At 38.6% G+C, this 27886-nt stretch overlaps 3 protein-coding genes across 23 annotated transcripts in view; 1 reads left to right on the top strand and 2 right to left on the bottom strand.

Annotated features, from left to right (window-relative positions):
• The window catches only part of LOC135256724 (T-lymphocyte surface antigen Ly-9-like), a 110246-nt gene that overhangs the window by 37980 nt on the left and 44380 nt on the right, over positions 1–27886 (bottom strand). For 3 of the 21 annotated variants that reach the window (XM_064338798.1, XM_064338803.1, XM_064338805.1), the window contains exons 2-6: positions 15815–15896; positions 14604–14945; positions 13922–14194; positions 13296–13406; positions 12756–13176 (exon numbers count right to left, since the gene is read on the bottom strand). The exons of 1 other annotated variant lie outside the window; for it this stretch is intronic. In XM_064338798.1, the coding sequence (XP_064194868.1) occupies positions 13037–13176; positions 13296–13406; positions 13922–14194; positions 14604–14945; positions 15815–15896 (948 nt within the window). In that variant the 3' untranslated portion in view covers positions 12756–13036. Of the gene's footprint in view, positions 1–7744; positions 8155–8272; positions 8384–8874; positions 9148–12755; positions 13177–13295; positions 13407–13921; positions 14195–14603; positions 14946–15127; positions 15219–15814; positions 15897–27886 lie in introns of those variants that run through there. 17 more of the 21 variants (XM_064338807.1, XM_064338806.1, XM_064338794.1 and 14 more) reach the window with 13 other exon arrangements.
• LOC135256737 (apolipoprotein D-like) lies at positions 1903–4734 on the bottom strand. The gene is made up of 4 exons (XM_064338831.1): positions 3954–4734; positions 3527–3648; positions 3355–3444; positions 1903–3005 (listed from the first exon to the last, which is right to left on the bottom strand). Exons 1-4 carry the CDS (start codon positions 4068–4070, stop codon positions 2768–2770), a joined length of 567 nt encoding a protein of 188 aa, XP_064194901.1. The 5' UTR covers positions 4071–4734; the 3' UTR covers positions 1903–2767.
• LOC135256728 (SLAM family member 9-like) overlaps positions 24234–27886 on the top strand; it is a 66724-nt gene continuing 63071 nt past the window's right edge. Inside the window, exons 1-4 of the mRNA XM_064338820.1 lie at positions 24234–24430; positions 24688–24769; positions 25581–25919; positions 27543–27815. Of these exons, the coding sequence (XP_064194890.1) occupies positions 24697–24769; positions 25581–25919; positions 27543–27815 (685 nt within the window). The 5' untranslated portion in view covers positions 24234–24430; positions 24688–24696. The remainder of the gene's footprint in view (positions 24431–24687; positions 24770–25580; positions 25920–27542; positions 27816–27886) is intronic.

Below are 27886 nucleotides of genomic sequence, written 5' to 3'. Positions count from 1 at the left end.
ATTGGAACAGACCCAACCTCTTTCTATGGCTCTGGGTTGGAAGTCGTTGGAAAGGTATCATTCGCAATGGTTTATGGGGAGTAGTTCCTTTACTCTTAAAATAATTATGTACACAGTCTTGTACCCGAGCGTGAAGTTGCTATGTAAATTACGGAACATGTGCAGATGTTAGGCCAATTGTAGTCCGATTGAAGCGTATACATGCCGTAGTAAATCGACCCCGAACCACATTATCTAGGTATGTTAGTCCGACTTTGAAAAAATTTGACTTCGTACTATTTCAGTCGGACTATGATGTTTACATGATTTTTAAAAGTCCAGTTTTAGCCAGACTAATACAATAAATCGACTTTTTCAAACATCATGTAAACCCACTGTCTTAACATCGATGAGTCAATAACAGCCTCATACTCGTTCATGCGCGGGTGTGCCTGTGTAAAGCCGGGCACCCACCGCACGCGTATCGGCCGCGAGCGCACTACGCGCGTATTACGCGCGTAACTGAAGCGTAGTTGAAGTACTGTTATTACAACGGCAGCGGGCGACGTCGTCTCCACCAGATGCGAACGCGTCGCGTACCGGCTGCGAAGCTCGCGCGACACAAGCGAACTGAAGCGTAGTTTTTCGCTTCAGTTCTATTTTTTCGGCTTGTCGCGCGTCACGGTGGCCTGTTTATACACAGAAATATGCTCTAAAATGCTAGGTATACATGCTCTGATTTATATTTCATCCTTATATTACTGGGGGTGTGTCCCTAGTTACCTCCCAGATATTTTATAAGCAGCTAAAAAAATACAAGCCTTTTCGTTTGTGAAAAATAAATAAATAAATAACTGGAACCTGGGGAAAAGGCAAACTTAGTTTCGCTGTCTTATTTTGCGGAGGGGGTGGGGTAAATTTGAAAATACACCACAGAAATACGGAGCCTATTGAATGACGTAGAAGTGAATGCACCGAGCAGCGGTTTGTTAGCTCGAGTGTTCGAAGGTAGTTTTTAACCAACCATTGCTCAGCCTATTTGACTTATCCGATGTCTTCGTTCGCCGTGCTTTCAAAAAGGGCTTGTTAATAAAAATCAGATAATCCACAGAGCTTTAAAAAAATCAGATTATTTAGTGGTCTTGCCGATGAAAATGCACCTATTTTATAAATGAAGTTGTAAGCAAGCCTTTATTGCACTTGTACTTCAAAGCTTCCAGTGTTCATGGCGTTGTGGTGTTCATATCCCTTCAAGATTAAACTGTTACTGTCTTTTTCATGATTAGCTGATTTTACTAAATCTGATCCTATAAATGTTTTGACGTGAATGACAAGACAACACGGGAATTCCCAATGGTTGATTACGGATTATTTATTATTATTATGATCATTACATATTCTTCATGAAATTGGCACGCTTGTTAACCAAGCAAATAAATTAATACAGTTTGAGATTGATTGTTATGCAGGCTACGTTGCGATTTAAGTTTATGGTAATTCTTGAAAGCGTTTACTTTCTCACGTATTTACGAGTTAACGAAATATTACCAAATTAACAAACTGAAAAGGGTCTCTCACCAAAGTATTCACTTAACCCATAATCAACAGTCGTGAACAAACGTGAAATACACGATGTAATCCCACTGCAGACTGCGAGAGCTACTAGGAATATAGAGTTTTAAGCAAGCCTTTGCGCGACACAAACGGAACCAGTGGAGACACGCTACGCGTCGCGCCGTGCTACTTCGCCGTGCTGTTTACGCGACGCTTACGTGACGCGTGCGGTGGGTGCCCGGCGTAAGCTGTTGCGCGTAGTGAGACGTAAAACCGTGCGGACAAAATTGGAATTAAATAAACCTTATATCTGTGGCCCTCAGAAGAAAATCGGTGCCTGGAGGGTAATTATTTCAGTGTCAAGAAATGTTAAGTTTAAAATAATTTCATTTGGCCAGGGTAAATGTATAATTTTGAATGGACTTCAATGGGGAAATTTACTTTTTTGGCACCGGAGGCTTACTAAACCGCAATACCTCGAGTAACCAGTGGAGTTTATGAGCTTCACGTAGAATGAAAATCTCTGGCCCCCTGGTTCTACTACTCTGCCCAGTTCCTGTGTACCCTGTATGAACTGAAGGCAAGTACCTTTTAACTGCACTGTACACTCCGTTCGAACAATTCTGTGCATCCATTGCTTTGGGTGTTGAAAAGCACTGCATGAATAAAATGTATAATTATTATTATTACTAAGTTTCAAAAATTGTGTTCACAAATATGTTTTCTGTAGTATTCTATATGTATGTATGCTAGACAAGTGAAATTTTTATTAGGCACATAATGCTATTTTCACCTAGACCACACAGTGGCAGCAGAATTCCACATTGTTAACTGAAAAAAGGGAGAGATACCAGAAATTGAGAACACATTATGACCTATTTGTTTCAGATACTGAAGTTTATTTACAGCAAATTTACAATACCATGGTATCGATTTGCATGTTAGTATTGTATACATTGTTTAATAAGACTGGTTATGTACTTATTTAGAAAAAATATAAAAGCCACAAGCTAATTCAAACATCAATATACAGGCCTATAGATATTCAGTAATGATTAAAAATACATATTTTCCCTGAAAAAAGCTTTGAAATAAATGATTGAATTACGCATTTCTGGGTCACAAGTTTGTCCGTCAGATGGACCTCAAATAGGTAATAGAATTTTTGTTTTTGTACTTTCCTTAACCTATCCACCATTGTAATCTCCATTAGACATTTTTGCGTTTTGGCCGTTCAAAACTCTTTGTCACAGCCCTGCTGTTTAGATGCAACCATCCTAGTGACATCAATGTTGCTTTTGGTAAAAATGTCTTTCGCTTTGTTGATGGTGTCTGCCGGAAGGGTGCGTGTGCGGCCCAGGATCCAGGCGAAGTCCACGTGAAAAACCCTCAGGATGTCAGTGCAGGAGTAAACCAGTGCCGATTTGTCATAGTCGGTCGATATAATCCAGTACGGGGAGTAAGGTGCGACTCTGCAAGAGACAAGCACACATGCGCGCGTGCACAGACACACACACACACACACACACACACAGATCACAGGTGCATTATATCCAAACTTTAACTCAATTATAGTTTCCACAGTAGCTTGTGACTTCCCTAATGTTCTATATGAATAGAATTTTGACAATAAAATTTAACAGTGGTACTTAAATGGTGCATTTGAACACGTGTAGGTCTGACAAAGTGGAAAGGTAACAAATATAAAATCAACCCTTAACAGTCAAGACAAACGTTGTTGCGCGTTGTGGGTACACAATGGCACTCTGATTTGGTAGTATCTATTACGTTTCCATTACGTGACTGTGGTTCTCTCCATACTTATGGAAAGAGAAGCTGATTCCGAGTTTGGCTGGCTGATTAATGTCCTCAACGATACCAGTCCCCTCCAGAGTCTTCAACTGTCCTTTCCTGCAATAGGAAATGGTGTCTGGTAGGATAGCTAATCTGGATCGCTTGGAAAACACCACTTAGCTGAAGTTTGAACACTCACCGTATTTCTGAGCTGGATACTTTAATAGTCCCATCCGCATTCATGGTCAAGTTAGTCTCAATGCACCTCCCTTTTTCATACTGGGCTGGAAGTTTTGCAACTTCATACCATGTCCCAAGGAACTGGGGTCAGGAAAGGGGGGAAAAATTTAAATAGAAAAGGAAACATAAATGTGCAAGTCATATAAAAGTGGAAGATGTTATAGTACACTGCAGGTCAGGTTTTTTGTTTAAATCGTTCAGCAAAACTGACACTTTACATTTGGAAGTGCATTTGTCTAAAAATGCTCTTTTTTATTTACAGCTACGGTCATAGAAGTACCTCATTCGATTGCTCTAATGTCACTAAGCTACGTGTGGCTGGTGTTCTGTATGGGTCATGACTCCAATTCAACATTTTATTGGATGAGCCTGCAGAGGGGTGTTACCTTTTTCAAGACAAAGTTTGGCTGGAGCGGGGGCTCTGGACAGGTACCCCAGTGGGGTACCTGAGCATTGCTGAGGGACAGGAGTAGAGGGAGAAAAAGGGCAGAAGAGGCCTTCATGTTCTCAAGGCCAGCTTTAATCTGGAATGATTAGGAACAATAGCAGCACCAGTGAATGGATTCATTCATTCATTCATTATTTATATTTTATTGAAGTGCCTTGGGCAGCTTGTTCCTTGGCCTGTATGAGCTATTAAACATTTCCATATTTTCAAATGAATACAATTCATGTGTAACTTTTTTATTAATAAACTTACACAAACACAGATCATCATATAAACAAGTTGACTTTTATATAAACCTCTATTCAAACAGAGAAGACACTACACACACAGCTGTGTTCAGTGCTGTCAGTATTTTTCAGCATTTATCTCATTAAAATGATCTCTTATATTTCCAATGCAGAGAACAGCATAATGGTAGCAGTGTAGTTCCTGACACAGTATGTTGAACCCACAGAAGAGCTCTGATTCCTTGGAATGATTTCAAAGATCTGCACTGAATGTCAGCAAGACTACAGAGCTCATTGTGGGCTTCATGAGCCACTGAGGCACCCACTCCCCCATCAGCCTAGACGGGACACCGGTGGAAATTGTCAGTTGCTTCCGTTTCCTGGGACTACACATCTCTGACGACCTAGCGTGGACCCACAACACGGAGGTCATGCTCAAGAAGGCACACCAGAGCCTCTACCCTCTACGGTGCCTCAGGAAATGCAGCATAAGCACCCGATGGCTTGTGAACTTCTACTGTGGCACCATAGAGAGTGCCCTAACGGGTGGTGTCACTGTGTGGTATGGCAATACCACTGCACAGGACAGGAAAGGCATCCAAAGGGTTGTGAGGACGGCGGAAAAGATCATCAGGTGTGCAATTCCATCCATCGAGGAGATCTTTAGGATCAGGTGTCGGAACAAGGCCAACTCCATCATACAGGACCACAACCACCCTGGGAACCAACTTTTCTCCCCCCTGCGGTCTGGTCACCGGTACCGCAGCATCCAAACCAGGACAAGCATGTTCAAGAACAGTTTCTATCCACAGGCAGTTCGCCTACTGAACTGTTAAGCGCTCAATTAGGCTATTGGACTTATGATTGCTCTAGGCACCCTATACAGCATGCAGGTACTCTCACTGTACTGTACTGCACTTGTCACTTTATAACATTTTTGCGTTATCTGCTAGATTGTTGCATCAGGAGTGCTGCTATTACCATAATTATATTGTTGTATAAATATTACATTTTTGGCCATTACAACCTTATTGTATTCATTATTTATTAAGCTGCTATCATTACTGTACTGCACTTTTTTGCACCACCTGCCATAATGTGCCATAGTCTTGAAAAGTCTTACTCAGTTCTGTACTTATTCTGTACTTATTGTGTACATACTTACTTTTTATCTATTGTTTGAAATCTACATATATAATTTATACTTCGGGAGTGAATGGGGAGTAAGCATTACATTGTACTTGTTACAAGTGGCAATAAAGAATCTTGAAGATATGCATCCCTTATTTCTTTTCCTCCCAATCTAAAATGCCCAATCGTACTTGTAGGCCTATACCATCACTGCAGTGTTGTGATTCAGCCCAGAAGAGTGCAAACTGGCAGATGTGTCCTTCGCAGCACTGGCATCCAGCTGCCTCTTCTTTTTATTCTAAGGTCTATCAGATTTTGTGCCAGGGGTCTGCTTCTTGTAGATGGCACAGCTAGACTACAGGCACCCAATTAACCAGAGGAGTGACTGAAGTGTTCCAAGGCAGGGAATACCCTGCATTCTGAATCTACGTCTGGTTTGCTTTTGCCAGTTACATGCCGCTCAGTGGGACTTGGATTTAGAATTCAATTCTGTGCCATGAAGCGTGCTAGTGCTTATAGCTGACCGCACTACTCAGGAGGTTACCATTTTGAGAGTTTTGTATTATAGATCATAGGCATATAAAATCACAGATAGTATAGCTTTGAAATATGAAATCTAGAGTTTTCAATTCTCACATCATGACATTGATTTGTATTGCCTCTTACTTTTAGAATACTTACTTTTAACGAGAGAAATTTTTAAAAAAGAGAATTAAAAAAAGGAAGGGCAGAGAAGTTCCGTGTGGGAGCGATTTAGTGAAATACTTAACCATGACGAGTCAAGTGCTGGGTATGTCATATGCAACAGCTGCGAAATAATGGGAAATAACGGTAATGTGTGATCGGTGCGGGTCTCTAAATCGGAGAAAATAATTCGTTGAGGTGGGTGGAGCAGCGCACACTTTTGTTTGAGTTATTTTAGTTTGATTTATTTGAGTTTGTCAAACACTTTAAACATCAGCACCTTTTAAGTTTATTTTTTAAACAATTGAGGTTATTGCGATTTCTTGTTTGTGCTGTGATTTAAATAAAGAACAAACATTTATCTGCACTAGTGTTGCACGGTATAGCCTACCGAAACTTCGGTACTTAAAAAAAGAACGGTTCGGTATTAGAATTTTCCGATGTTCAGCAGCCTACTTTTAGGTCAAATGTAAAAGCCAGGGAAATGTGTCTCCCGCATTACTGATTGAGAGGATGAAAGGTGAAATTTGTCTGAATCGTCGCTAGATGGCAGTAGCAACTAAGGTAGCCAAGTCAGGTGAGACGCGCTTGTGCATTCACTTCGTTGATACAGCGCAAGCCTCGACTCAGTTCACTTCAGTAGCGACTAGCGAGAGAGAGACAGAAAAGTAATGCCCCAGGCTCAATGTGTTCTGATTTGGAAAGATTTTATTTCTGTTATGTAAGAATTTATTTCTGTTATTTAATATGGTGTTGTTCTAACACTATACTATACACTATACAGTAGCGACTAGCGAGAGAGAGACAGAAAAGTAATGCCTCAGGCTCAACGTGTTCAAATTTGGAAATATTTTATTATAGGAAGATGCTGTATTATTAAAATATGCTGTTTTTGGATCTATTTTAGTGAAAGACCTGTTTAAATATTCTTTAGTTTACAATTGTTTAATTATTGAAATATATTTAATATAATATATATATTATTTTGTATTGTTTAATGTTCTAACACTATAGGCCTATGCTTATTAATATGTTGAACAGGCTTCAACTTAAAGGTTGTTAATAAACCAGGTTGTTAATAAACCATGAATTCGAAAATGAGGTAAACCCTTGTGGACATTACGTTTCTGATCTATTAAGGTAATTTCAGTATCGTTAGGTACCGAGTATCGAATCAGTATCGTTTAAGTTTCAAGTATCGTTTCAATATCGAGTATCATGATACTAAACCTTGTATTGGTATCGAAGTCAAATATTTGGTGTCGTGACAACACTAATCTGCACCTTTATTCCTGTTTACAATCATTTACATAATGTGTTAAGAAATTACCAATGTGTATGGGAACTGACAAAAAAGGTAATGCTTAAAATGTATTATTGCGGCGGTGAAAAATTTTGGGTGCACCTAAATTATGTGCTGGTGCACCTAAATGAAAAGGTTAGGTGCACCAGTGCAACCAATGTAAAAAATTAGTCTGGAGCCCTGGAGTATCTTCTCTGGTGATGCTCTGCTCGGCCTGTACTGCAGCCATCTTGAACTGCTGCTTATTTTGGGGGCTAGGTGCCTTAAATTTTATCTTCGGCACATGAAACGCATGTTCAATTGGATTCTGATCCGGTGAGTGGCTTGGACAATCAAGAATATTCCAGTTTTTAGCTTTGAAAAACTCATTTTTAAGTTTTTAAGACACTTTATTTGTCATTGTAGGCATACAACGAAATTATGTTTGGTAACTCAGAGGCCAGCAGCAATATTAAACAAGATAAAGACAAGATAAAATTAGGTAGCATCAAGTGGTTGCAAATAAGGTGCTTCTGTACACTTCAAAGTTCATTCTGCTGCCACTATCAGTTACATCATCAATGAAGACAAGAGAGCCTGTATCTGTGGCAGCCATACATGCCCAAATCATAACACCCCCATCACCATGTTTCACACACGAAGGGGTGCTTTGGATCCTGGGCAGTTCCAGACTTTGCTCATGCCATTACTCTGATACAAGAGAATTGTAGTCTCTTCTGTCCACTAGACCGTTTTTCAGGTCTTTGCAGGCTTTGGTGGAGGCTCCTCTTCCATGACCGGCTCATCAACTTCCACTACAAAAAATAAGCATTTAATAAATTTGTGTCATTTCCTTCCTAGTTATTTCAGATAACAGTGGAAAACTGATTCCACATAGCATGTCTTGCTGTTCCAGAGGGTGTGGATCATTACCTTGAATTGTTTCACTTTTGTACTGTTGGTGCTGTTTCCTCTTGTACAGCAGTATTAGTACTCCGAAGGCGAGGAATGCTGATGCGGCACACAAGGCTGGAACCCATCTGACTGCAAAACATATTACAAAGTGACATATTCACACAAACATTGTTTCATTTATCATCTTTTCAGGAAGCTTATGGGTTATTTTTACATTACATTTTTTTACATTTTGAATATATTTGGCTTATATCTGTTTAAGAACTTAGAGAGAATGCATATTCAGTTACAGATTCTTCAGAATTGCTACTTGTTGTTTACTGCAACTTTGTCATATTGGAAAATGCCATTGATATTTAGCTAAAATGTCACCTGGTCATTGCTGTAGATTACAATCACCTGGTATTCCTGCACTTTCTCATTCATTAATGAAAAACTGGCTTCAAAACCCCCATAGTGATGCAGAACAAGGTGGAGCACGTCCATCATTTGGCAGATGAGCACAGTTGCCACTGCCACAGCAAGTACAAAATGTCCCTGCCGTATGACAATTTGTGACTAATATATGTAATTACTTCTAAGATTTCCTGTCTCTTTGTTATACCACATTATAGGTTCACCTTGAGATTGTTGCGGGAAGCACATTTCCAGATCAACAGAATTGCTGGCGGCTCTGCTGACAGGGTTATGGGCTGTACACCTGTATGTTGTGGATGGAGAGAGGGAGTGTAACTGGAGATCTATCGCTTGGCCCAGGTGCACACAGCTGTCATTACCACAAGGGGGCAGAGTTTCCCAGCTGTAAGTCACTGCAGTCCCCTGACTGCTGAAGCAGCTCAGACTGACATTACTCCCCAGGCACTCAGCATTGATGTTGGGTTTAGAGACGGGCTCTACAGGAGAAATAATCAAAAAAATGTAACTTACTGTAGCGACGTGTTCATACTGGTCACAATGCAATCATTTAAACATAAGATAAGAGGCTCTGATCATTTGACATTATCATGTGATTGTAAATTCTATTATTACATTACAGGCATTTAGCAGACGCTCTTATCCAGAGCGACTTACACAACTTTTTACATAGCATTTTTACATTGTATCCATTTATACAGCTGGATATATACTGAAGCAATTCCGGTTAAGTACCTTGCTCAAGGGTACAACGGCAGTGCCCTATCCGGGAATCGAACCTACGACCTTTCGGTTACAAGCCCAGTTCCTTACCCACTGTGCTACACTCCGTCCTATATTTGTTGATGTCAAGCCTTATTATGTACCCCAAATGCTTGAAAAGATTTTCCTGATGGTATTAGCAGTGTAGTTTAGTTTAAAGTTTGGCCTCACTTTCTATGTTGACTTATTCCAAGTGTACGGCCAGCCAGTGTAATCAGTCCCTGAACTATTCTTTTCAACTCTGATAAAATTATGCATTCCCTATAATAATGTAATAAAACACTGAACAAAATGAATAACAAACTATGGCGACCTGCCAACCTTAGGAAAACTATTTGAGTACCACAATAGTCGTGTAACGCTTGTTCACATGCTTTTGCACCACTTCGCTTTGCACGCACACACAAGACTTTCTTCATAATTCTAATTTTGACTGTAGAAGTGACAGGCAAATTGTAAATTTGACCTGATTCTAAAATATCATTTGCACTGCACTGGGCCATATTATGATACACTTTCAAGTCAAAAAGGTTTGAGTAACCTGCTTAAAACTATTTTTTCATGTTTAAATAGTTCATTATATGTTGCTTATACAAACTGATAACCATAAGTGAATTGCATTCACTTATTTAATAAAATGGAAAAAAATTTATTTGTATATTGTAACGTTTTCATTTCAAGTATTTACAGAAACTTATGTTGTAATGTAAAAAAAAAGCTATGTTGCGATGTGAAACACTGTCAATTATGATAAAACCAAGTTTCTGTTCATGATTCCATTTTTATTTAATAATTAAAAAATTGAATCAGCTTTATAGGCACACTCTTTGTAGGCCTAATGAAAAAAAAATAGTATTAAATTGAAAAATGATTAAGAATGTAGGCTTTTGTAACTAGAGGTTTAGCCAAATTATTACCTGAGCTCCTTGTGGCTATGTCAAAATCATAATTGCACAATGGCAAAATGCTGGAGCGGAAGTTTTGAGGGCGGAGGCAGGGCCATTGCTCCGATATTTTGCGAGGAACTTCTGGGGGCATGGACTCGCTTCTTTTATAGGGTCTGCTGCTCTCTCTTTCGCTCTCCTTGTTAGTATCCTCGTCATCTGACTCATTTATTTTCAACTGCAAGGCTGGTTGGGTGACTAGCTGCAATAATAGGAATTATTTGCTGCGTTAGCAGTCTATAGTCAACACGTTGCTTGTAAGTCAAATTGCCTCCAGGGGTGTTGGTTTTTGACGTCACAGCCCAATGTTAAAATCCATTGACATTTAAAAATCATAGATTGTAAAATATCTATAGCGGTTAAAAATAAAGGATTTCTCACGTTTTTTTTTGGGACCGTCATTCTCTGCCGTAGCATGTGCTTGGTTATATTTATTTCAATATCTGGAGGGGAAAAAAACGGATTCATGACGATTTACGATCTGTTGGTGGTCCTGAACTACACTAAATCAAAGTCGCACGGATACACGCACATCACGTTTTGCTTGTAAGGTTACCCGCCAAGTGCGGTGCCTAGGCTGCTCCTAACTGCTGGTCTGGGATCAGATTTCCCTTCTCAGGTCCTAACTTTAACCATTAGTAGGAGAAGAAAATAACTGACGCTGGACCATTTAACGACGTTAGCTGTCGTTAAATGCACGGCAGAGAGAAGAATGAGCGCGACGCTAAACATGGAATTCGGGTTTTCTATGCAACTAGTTCTAGCTACTATGTGTGTTCTCAAGAAAGACTTATCAACTCTGTTATTCCAGATGAGCTTATTGAGATATTTTAAGAGGGCAAAAGAGAGAGAAGGAGATATGATAACAAAGGGAATAGCTAAGCCGGAGAAACAAGGGCAGGGCTAGGATGGGGGACCAGTAGTTTTTTGGCCTCCAGGAGCCATGACATGCAGATATGAAAGAAAAATTATGATCTGAATATCAGTGAAAGTTTTCAAAAATTTTCAGAGAGCTGCAACTCTCAAATGGTATCTAAAGGAATTCATTGTTTGTTTATTCATTTTTTTAAATCATTTATTTCAAACATGTATTCATTTGCAGCTCTGACCCTTAATTGGGTGACAGGCTACCTTAATGCATTTATACAACATAACATTTAAAAAGTAACCTCAATGCTACGTAAATGTATTTGCAGCCAATAGCTCTTCACCAGGCACAGAACATGCAATCTTCTGGACACCCCCCAGGTCCCAACACTAGCACCATATGCTGTTGAATGTATAAATGTTTCCCCCCCAACATGAATGTTGTTGTTGGGTTCCTGTTCCCTGTTCCCTGGCATGTTAAACGTTGAGAACGCATTAATCACGTTATTTTATTTAGGCTATGGGGGGCCCCAAAATGAAGATCTATTGCCAGATTCCCCATATACAATCCATCTTTAATAATTGTAGCCTACTTGATTAATAATTACTTTCAGGCTCTTCCATCTGTGTTTACTTTGTTCTGTGGCTCGACGAATTGGCATTTTTTTTTGCCTGCTGCAGCCTTAAACAAATTGCTATTTGTTGTTTCTGCCATCCGGGATTGCGCAGATTTAATAATTAGGGGTACAAAAAGAAGACTGCGTCTCATCGTCAGTCCTCAACATTTTTACAGAAAACAAGCTGGCTGACTTCAAGACACCTTATGAATGAGTGCTCATATTGTGTTTACATTGTTTCACTTTTATTATCAGCAGTGCAACCTATGGGTACATTTGCATACCAATTAATAACCCCCCGTCTGCGATTGCAATGTCGTGCAGTTTGTCCAGGCATAACTTTGCTAAATTAATTAACAAAAGTTTTCTTAAATATCAAAAGTGTCAAAGCTTTAAAAAAAATTAAAACTAGCATGTTATTCAAAGTTAAGGACAAACCACACTGGGGTTAGGTTGAACCGCTAATTCTTCAAACAAAAATACATTATACTGTTGCAGTATGAGTGATGAGCTAGACAATGCATAAAGTATCCACAAGCTGGTATGATGCATGAAGGAAACTGGGTTTTCATTGATCCTTATACAGTGGCCTCCATAATGCATGCAGCCAAGACAAATGATTGATTTGACACTTCATCATGCTCTGTAAATGAAAGTAGTCATGTTTGGTGTTTTGTTGCATATCCTTCGCATGCAATGACTGATTGAAGTGTGCAATCCATAGATATCACAAGGTGCACTGTATCTTCTCAGGTGATGCGCTGCTCGGCCTGTACTGCAGCCATCTGCTGCTTATTTTGGGGGCTAGGTGCATTAAGTTTTATCTTCGGCACATGAAACACATGTTCAATTGGATACTGATCCGGTGAGTTCCTTGGCCAATCAAGAATATTCCAGTTTTTAGCTTTTAAAAGCTCCTTTGTTACTTTAGCAATATGTTTTGGATCATTTTCTTGCTGTAGGATGAAACACTGTCCTATGAGTTTGGAGGCATTTGGTTGAACTTGTGCAAATTGATGCTTTTGTACACTTCAAAATTCATTCTGCTGCCACTATCAGCAGTTGCATCATCAATGAAGACAAGAGAGCCTGTATCTGTGGCAGCCATATATGCCCAAATCATAACACCCCCATCACCATGTTTCACACGTGAGGGGGTGCTTTGGATCCTGGGCAGTTCATATTGGCCTCAGGAATTTGCTCATGCCATTACTCTGATACAAGATAATTGTGGTCTCTTCTGTCCACAAGAACGTTTTCCAGATCTTTGCAGGTTTTGGTGGTGGCTCGTCTTCCATGACCGGCTCATCAACTCCCACTATAAAAAATAAACATTTAATAAATTAGTGTTATTTCCTGCCCTAATTATTTCAGATAACAGTGGAAGACTGATTCCACATAGCATGTCTTGCTGTTCCAGAGGGTGTGGATCATTACCTTGAATTGTTTCACTTTTATACTGTTGGTGCTTTTTCCTCTTGTACAGCAGTATTAGTACTCCAAATATGAGGAATGCTGATGTGGCACACAAGGCTGGAACCCATCTGACTGCAAAACATATTACAAAGTGACATATTCACATAAACATTGTTTCATTTATCATCTTTTCAGGAAGCTTATGGGTTATTTTTTCATTACATTTTTTACATTTTGAATATATTTGACTTATACCTGTTTAAGAACTTAGAGAGCATGCCTATTCAGATCCAGATTCTTCAGAATTGCTACTCATTGTTTACTGCAAAAAAAACATTTTGTTCTGTTGGGAGAGTGTCATTGATATTTAGCTAAAATTTCACCTGGTCTTTGCTGTAGATTACAATCACCTGATATTCCAGCACTTCCTAAGCAATTTCTCATTCATCAATGAAAAACATGCTACAAACCCCCACAGTGATGCTATGCAGAAGAAGGTGGAGCACTTCCACCATTTGGCAAATGAGCACAGTTGCCACTGCCACAGCAAGTACAAAATGTCCTTGACGTATGACAATTTGTGACTAATATATTTTTATTACTTGTAAGATTTCCTGTCTCTTTCTAATACAGCGTTATGGGTTCACCTTGTGATCGTTGCGGGAAGCACATTTCCAGATCAACAGAATCGCTGGTGGCTCTGCTGACAGGGTTATGGGCTGTACACGTGTATGTTGTGGATGGAGAGAGGGAGTGTAACTGGAGGTCTATTGCTTGGCCAAGGTGCACACAGCTGTCATTACCACAAGGGGGCACAGTTTCCCAGCTGTAAGTCACTGAAGTCCCTAGACTGCTGAAGCAGCTCAGACTGACATTACTCCCAAGGCATTCAGCTGTGATGTTGGGTTTAGGGACGGGCTCTACAGGAGAAATAATCCAAAATTTTACTTGGCTACATGCTTATATTGAACACAAAGCAAGCATTAAACATTCACTAAGAGGTTCAGGCCACCTGACATTATCACGTGATTGCAACTTTTGTAATTTGTTAATGTCAAGAATTATTGTGTACCCCAAATACCAGAAACTTATTATGTGGAAGTATTAACAGTCTGGTTAGGTTTAAAATTTGACCAACTTTCATTGACATTCCAAGTGTAAGGCCAGCTAGTGTAATCAGTCCCTAAACTATTCTAGTCATCCATGACTAAAATTATGCATTCCCTATAATAATTTAATGAAACACTGCACAAAATTAAAAACAAATTATGGTTAGTTACAGGTACAAAAACCTCTAGATAATGTTAAATCTGCTTTCTGGCAACTTACCAAAAACCTGCAGGTGAAAGTATGTGTACTCTGGTGGCTTACAACTTCCAGATGTATACTCAATTTTAACTTGATAAAGGCCAGAATCTGATAGGCTCAATTTGTTCAGCCATATCGAGTCATTGCCAATGCTGACCCTTCCCTTATATTGTTCTCGTACATGAATGAATGGTTGAGGAATCCATTTAAGTATTTTAAATGTATTATTAAAAAGTAGGTCAACGGTGTAGCTTTGGTTGCCCTCAGCTGAGAAAGGAAACGTGATGCTCTCCCCCACTTTCACTTTGATGGTGGAACCAGTCGCTGTCTCTGCCACCCCCTCACTGCACCCATACTGGCACACTGCAATAGAGATGAAGATTATTCACACTGCAATAGAGATGTGGATTATTCCCACGGCAATAGAGATGGGGGATTATTCACACTGTAATCGAGATGGGGATTATTCACACTGCAATAGAGACAGGGATTATTTACATTATCATGGAGAGTTATTGCATTAAAATGCACAAAATTGGGGTTACCACTGTAGAAGATGGACGTTGTTTGCATTACAGTAGTTTATGAGAGAGAGATTCCTAACTGATTTGAAATTCCTTTGGGACCTTAAAACAACTGCAGGCACCAACAACCATTGGATTCACAAAGGCATTTTACTGGCTTTTGAAAATAATTAACTTCACGCTAATGCAGTTAATAAGGCGGCCCCATGCTCATTTCATGAAGGGCATTTCATGCAAGGTTCAGGGAAACTTACAGTTGCTAAAGTAACAATGAAATAAGGAAAGGTTTTCAGCCTATGCAACTAAGAGTGATTTTGGAATATATTTAATCATGTGTCAATCAGAATTACTGAATTTATAAATTATAATAATTTTTTTTTTGATTCAGTAATGAAGTAGTGCTTGCTAGAAAAACAACCAGTCCTCTATGCCAAACTTTTTGTTTTTAATCTTTCTAGGCATTTCTATAATAATAATAATAATAATAATAATAATAATAATAATAATAATCATCATCATCATCATCATCATCATCATTTTTGTAATCTGTCAGAATCAATCTTCCCCCGAGTGAGTCATTTAAATGAATTCGGTCTCAAGCCTCAATTCAGACTGAACTTGAGTCATGCATAAATATTTATTCTTACAAGTCTATAACTGATTATACACTTAACTGTATTCAAAGCATAGGATTAAAATGCAGCTTACCTATTATACAAAAAAGCATAGCTTCAGCATAGATCCTTCTTGACATTCTGAAAGCTTGACATTGAGTGGTCATTCTTTGTAACTGTAGAAACATAAGGTTAGATAGTAACAATTAGCTAACCCGCTAACTAGATATAAACTGTACGTCAATCTTCTTATGCCATTGTCAGTCCATGTGACACCTACTGTATGTAGCCTATAGGTTCCAAGCATTTTAAAGTGTTAGCTTCACATATTTACAGGAATATTAGCCTGAGCTGGTTGGACACGCATCTTGTCGTATCTACAAAAAAGACTGTGAAATATAGATTTAATCTTATTACATTTGAGACTAATTAAAATATATTTACTTGTAGTGTTCAAATAATCACACTCCCAACTACCTAGACTAGACCAAGTTTATTGAACAAAATGTGAAAAAAATCGATTGGAGATCCCTGATAGTAAAAGGTCTCAAATTTTGTCATATATTTATGACTGAACATATCTTGATCTACCTCTGACTTGAGTTGGATGAAATACAATTAGCTATAGTAGCATTTTCAATTAATCCCGCTCCGATCTTTCTATTTAAACCAATAGTTTTATCGACAAAAGTGTAATTTCAGATTGGAATTTATCCCCAAAATTAATAGGCTGAAAATGGGGGTGGGGGGTGGGGGCACAGTACAAAAAACAGCTGTGTAAATTGGTAAAACATAGCCCTACGCATGAAAATATCATGAAAAGCTTGTCTGTACAGTACTTTTGTCTCATATTCATCTGATCTCAAATCCAAATGCCTGAAGTACATTGCAAAAGTAATAGATTTTGCTCTACCTTTGACATAGTTTGGAGGGCATTGTTTGTACATCGTCTGTCTTTTATGATAAAATGTAAAAATCACTGATGCTTCGTTTAACATCATTCATAACGGTGTGCAACAAAAAACTACGTTTTGTGATGTCATAGCTTAATATGTGTTATTCAAAGTTAAGGACAAACCACACTGGGGTTAGGTTGAACCGCTAATTCTTCAAACAAAAACACATTGTACTGTTGCAGTATGAGTGATGAGCTAGACAATGCATAAAGTATCCACAAGCTGGTATGATGCATGAAGGAAACTGGGTTTTCATTGATTCTTATACAGTGGCATCCATAATACGTGGAGCCAAGGCAAATGATTGATTTGACACTTCATCATGCTCTGTAAATGAAAGTAGTCACGTTTGGTGTTTTGTCGCATATCCTTTGCATGCAATGACTAATTGAAGTGTGCGATCCATAGATATCACAAGGTGCTGAGTTTCTAAAAAATAAGAATTGTACCCAACAACTTCCTAGCTTTTTAGGCACTGTTAGCTATGCAAACTGCATGATCTTTGCTTCATTCATAATATGGAGTATTAATTTAATTAATTTGTTAGCAGCATTGGGGAATAATTTAGTTTAAATGTGAATATGGCTATTTAGGGCAGCTGACTAGTTTGTTGTGTTAGCACAAGTATTGTATTAGCCATGGCAATTTGCATTGCATTAGGGAATTCAGTCATTTCAGTTGCACATGTATGCTTTTATATGCATCTTGTCAAATCCACAAATGAGTGTACTTTATTTCATTTTCAGTCTCCAGTCTCCTGTTAACCAGTATGATGTATGTATTGATCAATTTATACTAACTATTTCTAGCTGCAGCCAATTCCATGTGCATATGACAGAAGCCAGTGTACGTACAATGCAAAAATTGTTCTTAGAAATATAAAAATATAAAATGCGCTCTAATCTAATCTGCCTGGATGACTTCGAGCAACACCGTAAACAAGTAACTACATTTTCAAATGAACAGGAATAGCAACCACATGTGCAAACAAACTCTGCCAGTAACATTTCTGGTACTCTAACAGGTCAACATATTTATATGGCATAGCCCCTGCACTGAATGAATAACTGTACTGTATATTTATGTCATCGGAGTGGTGAATACTAGAAATAAAAAATGCAGTTTATTAAGAGAAGGAAATACTATTCTCCTAAGAATTACTAAGGATATGTGGGAGATTTACATTAGTTTTTTTGTTTGTTTTTCTTTTCTTGCAAAATACAAAATGACCCTTTAAATGAAGAAGCGTGAAGACACAAAAGCTACATTTGGATATTTTATTAATGTTCATTTTGATTGCTTTGTAAAAGCAAAATCATCCTGGAAAATTGAATAGCAATTCAATGCCAATATTGGGCCAAGGTCCTAACTCTGTTAAATTAGTTATTAGGAAAATAATATTCCTTCTTTATTTTGCAGTGTTTACTATGAAGTCCAAAAGAATTCAACGTTAATATAAAGTCAGAAATGAACAAAAGGTTATGAAACGTTAACATTAATACACTTTTGCGTTTTAATGAGCCTCAGAAAATAGGTAATGAACATTGGATGGGAGATGTGCCATGTTACAGGTTAGCTGGGCATACTACATCCCTATGCAACACAACATTAATACTTTTCTGGGTTTCGCACAGAAATACCTGCAATTAATTCGGACACACAGTCCTTATTAACATTTGACCTCTTTGACCTATAAACACATAGAAACATGAATATTAAGATTTCATTGAGAAACCGTTTTGTTTCCTTCCTTCAAATATTAGAACAATGGAAAGTAAGTAATACAGTGTTTGAATACTGAACAGTACTACAGTATTCAAACATTATATTACTTACTTCCCACTGTTTTACAATGTAGAACCCATTTAATGTCAATGCTGTTCAGAAAGTAATCTTGGTACTAACCTCATGGCTCCTTGGTGGCTTCAGTTGAACTAACCAGAACATGTTTACAGATAAACAGTGTAGGTGGAGCAGTGCTGTGTGGTATGTGGGGGTGTGCTGTGCCTGTTTCTGCTTTTGTCTGAGATCCACAACACAATGTTGCACGTTTTTTTGTTGAAATTAAACAACCCACTTCATTTCTTCTTGTTGAAAACAAGGTCTCTTGAGGTACAATAGGTTTTTTTTTAAATGGTGTTTGAGAATGGCTACTTACAAATACTTTTATGCAGGTATCATAAAAGGTCAACAGGACACTTTGAACATTGTATGTTCTGTAAAATTTCTAAATCTGTCCTAAGAAGTAAACATATTCAATACTTTGTAAAGGAAAACAAAGAAAGGTGCACACTCTTCTGAACGTCAACATTTTGACAACAACGGTCGGGATATTGAAACTATACCCTTTTGGAATCATTGTGTGGATTGAAATATTGCTATTGTCAATAAACCACATTTGCACATGTCACATTTCTCCCCAAATTAAATTATCTATTTTCTTAGATTGCAATGCTGCAAAGAAAGACTAGCTAGTAGTAGTCAGAAGGAAGGTCAATGCAATAATTAAAAACTAATACTGCAGATCAATTCTACAGACCTGAGGCAGGAAGAGAGCTTCTGTTATCAGAGATGGCATGTTAGCATGCCTCCACCAGAAGTATAAATAAATTTATAATGGTAGGGTGTGTTTTTAACCCATAAAAATTATAAGTATGAGTAATTTTTCCATATGCTGCTATATTGAAGATTTCATTGGCCTTACTCTTGGTGAGTAAAAAACAAAGGACAAGTATACCCACTAATTTAAAACAAAGAGCACTTATACCCACTAATCTAACAAAGATCGGACCATCTTTCAGACCTCTCTCAAGGTAAAGGTTACATATACAGTATGTGGTGCAATTTGCGGTCTTGTTTTGGTTCCATGTATACATGCTGCACCTGTGCATACCAGCTATCATATCATCAGTATGATATGCTTGCCTCTCCCCAAAACCCACAGGTTTCTAAAATTAATCTGCGCATGAGTAATCTGCTAATTTTCTGGTTGAGTCTAGCAGGTATAGCAACAGCCAGCTACCGACCAACAACCCTAAACATGGGTATCACAGTATTCCTATACCCGTGACATTTTCTGCTTTAACTGTTCAATGTAAAGTCACTCCTGTGAATTCTGCACCGTTGCATTCTTATACCCATTTGTACAATTAGATTACCATAAGTAATCCAATAACATGTGCAATGATGTTATATTTACAGGGAAAATCTGCCTGAAAATATACCTTTACCTTAAATAACTATATATACATTTCCTGTGCTTAAGCTTTATATGTAACTTCATTAGATATCTTTTGCCAGGCAGTGGCTAAGTTGAATCGTAATATGCATAACATGCATTGTAATAGTTTGCTTGTTGGTAACAACTGCAGTGTTGGCTTCTATTAATGTTGTTTCACATCATGTGAAAGTAAGGCTGTGAATGTTTTCAATTCAATGTAAGTAGAGCAATTGACATTCTGCCCATAAGGTAAGTTCTTTTCATACACTAAAGGAATTCAGTGAAATGGTTAAGTGAATTATGACTGAGAAAAACAGAATAATACTGAGGAAAAGATGAGAAAACAACTCCCTCCCCACTCCACACACATACACCTACGCACACAAACATATGCACAGACAACACCACTGATCATCTGATCATACAATGATATGGGTTTGTGTGGGTATTTGTCTCCACAGGCCTTCAATTCTGTTGCACAGGCTTGCAGTCATGACTGAACCCACAAAGTTCTTCAGTTATATACTAGTGTCAGGTATGAGTGACCACAGAATGTTCCATCTGACATGAAAGGCCACCCACACCCAGACTATTCTTATTTGCACGTGAACCGAGACAAGAAAAACATGCATGGGAACTAACAGTTTTTAAGAACAAAACAAAAACAATGTTGGTAAAAATGTAAAAAAAAAAAATTAAAAAATTAAAAAAAGGTCACTTTATATTTATTACAAAATATAAAGTGCTCAGTCAGTATTCATTGCTGATACAGAGCAGAGACTGTAAAAAATATCATATTAATGAACATCACTAAATTAAAAAATATGCATAGATTTTCAAGCTAAATTGCACATCTTTCAGTTGTTGGCAGTAGGCTACTTAAACTGTCAGGGTTTCCACCAGTGTATTGCAAGCCCGGCAACCCGCCGGGCCTAAGTTGACCCCCCGCTGGGCCTAAACATCGGGGATTTATTTATTTTTTTTTTAATGTATTTTTAAGATGTTTTTTAAACTACAGTTACAGTGGGGCGGTGTTATGGGGGCTCTAGGCTGGTGAACCCACGTGCAAGGCACAGAGGCAGGGAGACCAAATTAAGGTAAAGCAGAGTATTAGGGGTAGGGGGAACAGACAATGGACAGCCTGAGAGTGGGCGGAGCTGGGAAGATAGCTGGAAGAATGGGGAGCCGGGCTAGCAGCTGGCCGTGAAGGCAGGGGTGAATGTAGAGGGAGAGCTGGGGGGCCGAGCCGAGCAGATCTGGAGCGGAATCCAAGGAGGAGCTGAGCAAAGTGGAACACAGAGCTGGGAAACCGAGCTGAGCAGATCCGGCCGGAGTAGAATCCAAGGGGGAAGTGAGCCAAGCGGGGTCCAGGACAGGGGAGCAGGGCTGACGAAGCGGGGGCGGAAGACAGGGACTGGAGAAAGAGCAAACGGAATGAGCAGAGGCTACGATCTGAGTCTTGATTAAGAGATGCAGCTGGTGGCGCTTCTGCTCTGACTCCAGTACACCTGTCTCCACTCCGACAATCACACACAGACACACAGGGAGAGAGAGAGGGCGGGAGCTACCGGGAAGGTGACAGATTAGGGAGCCACCGAATGGGAAGTGGAGGGGAAGTAGCAGAGGTGGATGTAACAGGCGGCTCGGTTGGAAAGCTCACCAGCGACATCTGTTGGTTAAAACGTGAACGCACTATAGGAAAACAGCAGATCTGAGATCAGTGTTCATCGTGTGTATCACAAGCTAACCTTACCTAGCAAGCCACCATTTCTTATTTAGTAGGCTAACTAACCTTGTTACAATCTGTGTTATCACTTCATCTCGTCGGTAAGTAGCCTACATTCTTTTTTTATATTAACTTCTTGTGTAGGTAACGTTAAACTAGTAGCATGAATCAATACATTGTAACATTACATGACTTATTAATCGCCATTGAAATAACGACTTCACTTGTTTATTAGTAACGTTAGCTTGATGACATTGATGTACGACAACGTGGTCATTTAGCTAACTTAGCTAGCTAGCCAAACAGTCAGTAACACACTTCCTTTGTGATATTTAGGATAATGTCAAGGAGGAAAGGTAAAAGCCAAAAAACTTAAGCCGTGTTTCCACCGCAGGAACTTTACCCCGGAACTAGGAACCTTTTGAGGAACTCAGTGCGTTTCCACCGCAGGAACTAGGGTCTAAATTTAGTTCCTGGGGCTTTATTTTACCCCCCAAAAAGTTCCTGCTCAGGGGGTAGTACTTTCCGAAAGTACAGGAACCTTTTGGGTGGAGCTTGCAGCGCTGAACATTTCTGATTGGTCGAGTACTCGCAGCATTTTTTTGTATTTATTTTCCGCCATTAACCACCATGTTTGAAAATATGCAGCCGCAAACCAATTTATTTTCATAATAACTTCAAATCAAACTTGTATGTTATGCGGCGCAGTAGCCTAGTTTTGGTTATAGCCTGCCAACGTCTTGGAATTATAACGTGTGCTCTTCTGTTCTTTTCTTGCTTTAGTGTTCGTTTTATAAAATGCTAAGCATTCGTGCTGGGACAGCATATTACGTAGGCTACCAAAACATTCAAACGGATTAATTCGGTTGCTGAATATTTTCTTCCGGATTTTCTTTGTTAGCCCGTTGTAATTGACTCAAAACGTTTGATACAGTTATGTGAGGTATGCGGTAGTTCTGTGTAATTAACATTGGTGATACAGTAAAAGCAAACTGGAAATCACCTTCCGCACTTTTTGTCAGGGTAAAATAGCAGGTTAATTCTAGTAATCGTCCCTTTAGCTTTTTCAGACTGCCGTAATTTTACTCCATTTTACTGCCATTCTTCAATTCCACGAAAAGACCAGGAAGACTATGAACTAATTTATGGTGCATGGTTCGCATCTGGAGGGCACACTTCGCTGCTCGGCTAGCAGTAACTTCGAAGGAAAGCAAACGGTGGCTGTACCACTACTAATTTAAATGTTCACGCAAGTCCGAGTTTTCGTTCTATTCTTGTCATTTTGCGATTAGCCTATATGGAATTGACGATGAGAAAGTAATCAAACAGCAAATTGTTTACAACGTGTGCATGATTTCTGCTGTTGTTGCCAGTTATATTGGAAATGTGAATGCATTCTGTCGCTTCGGATGTCAAGACATGAAAGCGAATGTTCGCATAAAAACATAATGAATGTGTTTGAGAGGATATATAAAACAGTTACAATCTGACTATTGGCCTGTCATATCCTATTTGTTACATAACAAATTTGTTGCATTTGTTCAACTACCAACGACAGTTTTGCTTGACAACGGTAAAATATGCCCAAACGGCTGCAGAAGAATATTTCAATTCCAGGTGATTAAATCGATAAAAAAAAAAAAATACAAAAGTAACCATATATAATCATTGTTGGTAACCCGATGTATATAAGTGGAATAAACCCCTCCGGGCTGTCCCGATTATTAGAAAATAATGTAGGCTACTTCGGTGGTAGTATGGGGTTACAGAAGAAATCATAGGACAGATGGACGGACGACAACGTCGCTTTTTCATACGTCAGTGTGCTAATTTGCCTAATCTTCGCGGGACTTTAGACCGCGGTGGAAACGCAGACAACCATGGGCTGAAGGAACCTTTTAGTTCCTGGTAAAGTAGTTCCTGGGACTGAAAGTTCCGGGTAATTTTGGTGGAAACGCAGCTTTAGACAGTTTTTTCAGACGGCCAAATACTGGAGGTGATGGCGATGAGGAAGAGACTGCTAATAGGGCTGTCACTTTTCCCCAAAATGACATTCGTCTCTCGACTTGATCAGAATGAAGTGCGGCTCGTTTTTTATTTACAATATTGCCGGCAGACGAAAACACTCTTTCGGATCGCACAGATACGGTGGCTCTGAAGTGCAAAACACAAAAACAAAAATAAAATGCAAAAACAAAAACTTTCGGCCCTGAGGTGCAGATGCAACATATAATAACAAAAAGGAGTAGTCCTTGAGGTGCAGATGCAACAAAAAGGAGTAGTCCTGAGGTGCAGATGCAACAAAAAGGAGTGGTCCTGAGGTGCAGATGCAACATTCAAAAACAAAAACGCAAAGCCATGAAGTGCAAAACACAAATACAAAAAGAAAATACAAAAACAGAAACTTTCGGCCCTGAAGTGCCGGGCTGCTTGTTTTTGTTTGTTTGTGTTTCGCACTTCTGGACCACTACTTTTTGTTTTTGTATGTTGTATTTGCACTTCAGGGCTGCAAGTTTTTATATTTTGTATGTTGCATCTGCACCTTAGGGCCACTCCTTTTTGTTTTTGTATGTTGCATCCGCACCTCAGGGCCGAAAGTTTTTGTTTTTGTGTTTTGCACTTCAGCAGAGCCACCGTATAATACACCACATAGACGAGAAACTACCACAAAGGTTGGTTTTAAAAAAAACTGACGCATACCAGTCCAAGCAGGTCGAAGTAGGAAACTAGTGGCTATTGGCTGGGAAAAACTAAAGTGGGAAAACTGAATATGAGCAGGACAGAAAAGATATCTGCTTGACACTACAAGTAAGTATATTTTAATTTGTTTCAAATGTTATAAGTTATAATCTATATTTCAGAACTTCTTTTGTAGATAGCCTATGACACGATGTGTGTCTAACCAGTCCAGACTAATATTCCAGGAAATATGTGTAGCTATCTAACAATCTAAAATGCTTGTAACCTAAAGGCTATATACAGTAGGTGTCAAATGGACTGACTATGACAAAAGTGGTTTAATGTACAGTTTATACCTAGCTAGCTGTTATGTTATGTTTCTACAGTTACAAAGAATGACCATTCAATGTGAAGCTTTCAAAACGTCAAGAAGGATCTATGCTGAAGCCATGCTTCTTTATATAATAGGTAATCGGGATTTTATTCCTATGCTTTGAATACAATTCAGTGTATAATAATAATGTTTATATATTATAAACTTGTAAGAATAAATGTTTATGCGTGACTCAAGTTCAGTCTGAACTGAGGCTTGAGACCGAATTCATTTAAATGACTCACTCGGGGGAAGATTGATTCTGACAGATTAAAAAATTCATATACATATATATATATATATATATATATATTAGAAATGCCTTGAAAGATGTTTGGCATAGAGGACTGGTTGTTTTTCTAGCAAGCAGTTCTCCATGAATTGCAAAATCATAAAAAACAAGTAATTATAATTCATAAATTCAGTAATTCTGATTGACACCTAATTAAATGTATTGCAAAATCATTCTCAGTTGCATATACTGAAAACTTCTTCTTATTTCATTGTTAATTTAGCAAAAGTTTCCCTGAACCTTTTATGAAATTCCCTACATGAAATGAGCATGGGGCCGCCTTATTAACTGCATTAGCGTGAAGTTAATTATTTTCAAAAGCAAATGAAATGCCTTTGTGAATCCAATGTTTTCTGGTGCTTGCAGTTGTTTTAAGGTCCCAAAGGAATTTCAAATCAGTTAGGAATCTCTCTCTCATAAACTACTGTAATGCAAACAATGTCCATCTTCTACAGTGGTAACCCCAAACTTTGTGCATTATAATGCAATAACTCATCATGATACAATGTAGATAATCCCCCTCTCGATTACAACATGAATAATTCCCATCTCTATTGTAGCGTGAATAATCCCCATCTCTATTGTAGCGTGAATAATCCCCATCTCTATTGCAGTGTGCCAGTATGGGTGCAGTGAGGGGGTGGCAGAGACAGCGACTGGCTCCAACATCACGGTGAAAGTGGGGGAGAGCATCACGTTTCCTTTCTCAGTTGAGGGCAACCAAAGCTACACCGCTGACCTGCTTTTTAATAATACATTTAAAATCGTTACATGGTATCCTCAACCATTCATTCATGTCCGAGAAAAATATCAGGGAAGGGTCAGCATTGGCAATCACTCGATATGGCTGAACAAATTAAGCCTATCAGATTCTGGCCTTTATCAAGTTAAAATTGAGTATACATCAAGTTTTAAGCCACCGGAGTACACATACTTTCACCTGCAGGTTTTTGGTAAGTTGCCAGAAAGAAGATTTCTCATTATCTAGAGGTTTTTGTACCTGTACCTAACCATAGTTTGTTTTTAATTTTGGGCAGTGTTTTATTAAATTATTATAGGGAATGGATAATTTTAGTCAGGGATGACAAGAATAGTTAGGGACTGATTACACTGGCTGGCCTTACACTTGGAATGCAGACCTGCCAACCTTGGGAAAATATTTTGAGTACCACAATGTTAATAGTGTAATGCTTAGTTCACCACTTCGCTTTGCACACGACAGTCTGCAAGAGACACACACACACACACACACACACAAGCCTTTCTTCATAATTCTAGTTTTGATTGTAGAAGTGATCAGGCGAAATTGTAAAATTTGACCTGATTCTAAAATATCACTTGCACTGCACTGGGCCATATTATGATATACTTGCAAGTCAAAAGTTTGAGTAAACCTGCTTAAACCCATTTTTTTCATGATTAATATTTCATTATATGACGTGTGCTTATACAAACTGATAACTGACAAACTGATAAGTGAATTGCATTTCATTATTTAATAAAAATGGAAATCATTTATATTGTATATTGTAACATGTTTTCATTTTCAAGTATTTATAGAAATTTATGTTGTAAAAAAATACTTATGTTGCGATGTACAACACTGTCAGTTATGAATAAAACCAAGTTTCCAATGATTTCCATTTTTATTTAATAATTAAATAATTTAATCAGCTTATAGGCTATAAGCACATATCATATAGGGCTAATGAAAAAAAGTATTCAATTGAAAAATTATCTAGGAATGTAGGCCTTTGTAACTAGAGGTTTAGCTAAATTATTACATGAAGCTCCTTGGTGGCTAATGTCAAAATCATAAATGCACAATATACAAAATGCATGGTGCGGAAGAATGTTAGAACAGGGAGTCTCTGTGGCGTTTCAGTTACTGCAGCTAAATAATTCCATCAGTTATTCACACCGTAGCCGTCTCGTAACGAGGCTGAATCGTATGCGAGCTACTACTACGGCTAACTATATACACAAATTTATCTCATTAGGATATACCTCTTGAAATGCATCATCAAGTGAAGTTACCGAACATGGTTTAACGTTTTATATGTTAACATTACGGTCACATTTTTGTGCTTGATTATTACTCTCCCACTTCTCATTGGGTCGGGGAGGGGTTACAGAACCATAAGCACAATCTGGTCCAATCCGAGGGATGTACTTTAAATACCGAATAAATGTACGGTATTATTTTGTATTGATTGATTGTTTTCCGTAATTAAATTAGATTTTTTTTGTTGCGTAGTTTCAGTTGGCATTTCGTACCTGCGTATTTTGACCAAGAATTGCGTGGTTGGTACACAAAATGCGTGCAGGTTGGCAGTTCTGGGAATGTCAATAATGAAAGTTGGTCAAATTTTAAACCTAACCAGACTGTTAATACTTCCACAAAATAAGTTTCTGGTATTTGGGGTACACAATAACTCTTGACATTAACAAATCACAAAAGTTGCAATCAAGTGATAATTTCAGATGGCCTGAACCTCTTAGTGAATGTTCAATGCTTGTTTTGTGTGCCATATGCGCATGTAGCCAAGTAAAATTTTTGATTACTTCTCCTGTAGAGCCCGTCTCTAAACCCAACATCACAGCTGAATGCCTGGGGAGTAATGTCAGTTTGCGCTGCTTCAGCAGTCAGGGGACTGAAGTGACTTACAGCTGGGAAACTGTGCCCCCTTGTGGTAATGACAGCTGTGTGCACCTGGGCCAAGCGATAGACCTCCACCTCCACTCCCTCTCTCCATCCACAACATGCATGTGTACAGCCCATAACCCTGTCAGCAGAGCCACCAGCGATTCTGTTGATCTGGAAATCTGCTTCCCGCAACGATCAAAAGGTGAACCCATAATGTGGTATTACAAAGAGACAGGAAATCTTAGAAGTAATTAAATATATTAGTCGCAAATT

The sequence above is a fragment of the Anguilla rostrata genome, chromosome 6 (genome assembly GCF_018555375.3).
Source record: "Anguilla rostrata isolate EN2019 chromosome 6, ASM1855537v3, whole genome shotgun sequence".
Taxonomy (NCBI): Eukaryota; Metazoa; Chordata; class Actinopteri; order Anguilliformes; family Anguillidae; genus Anguilla; species Anguilla rostrata.
The sequence above is the reverse complement of the archived record's forward strand: the minus strand, read 5'-3'. Positions and strand labels throughout refer to the sequence as shown.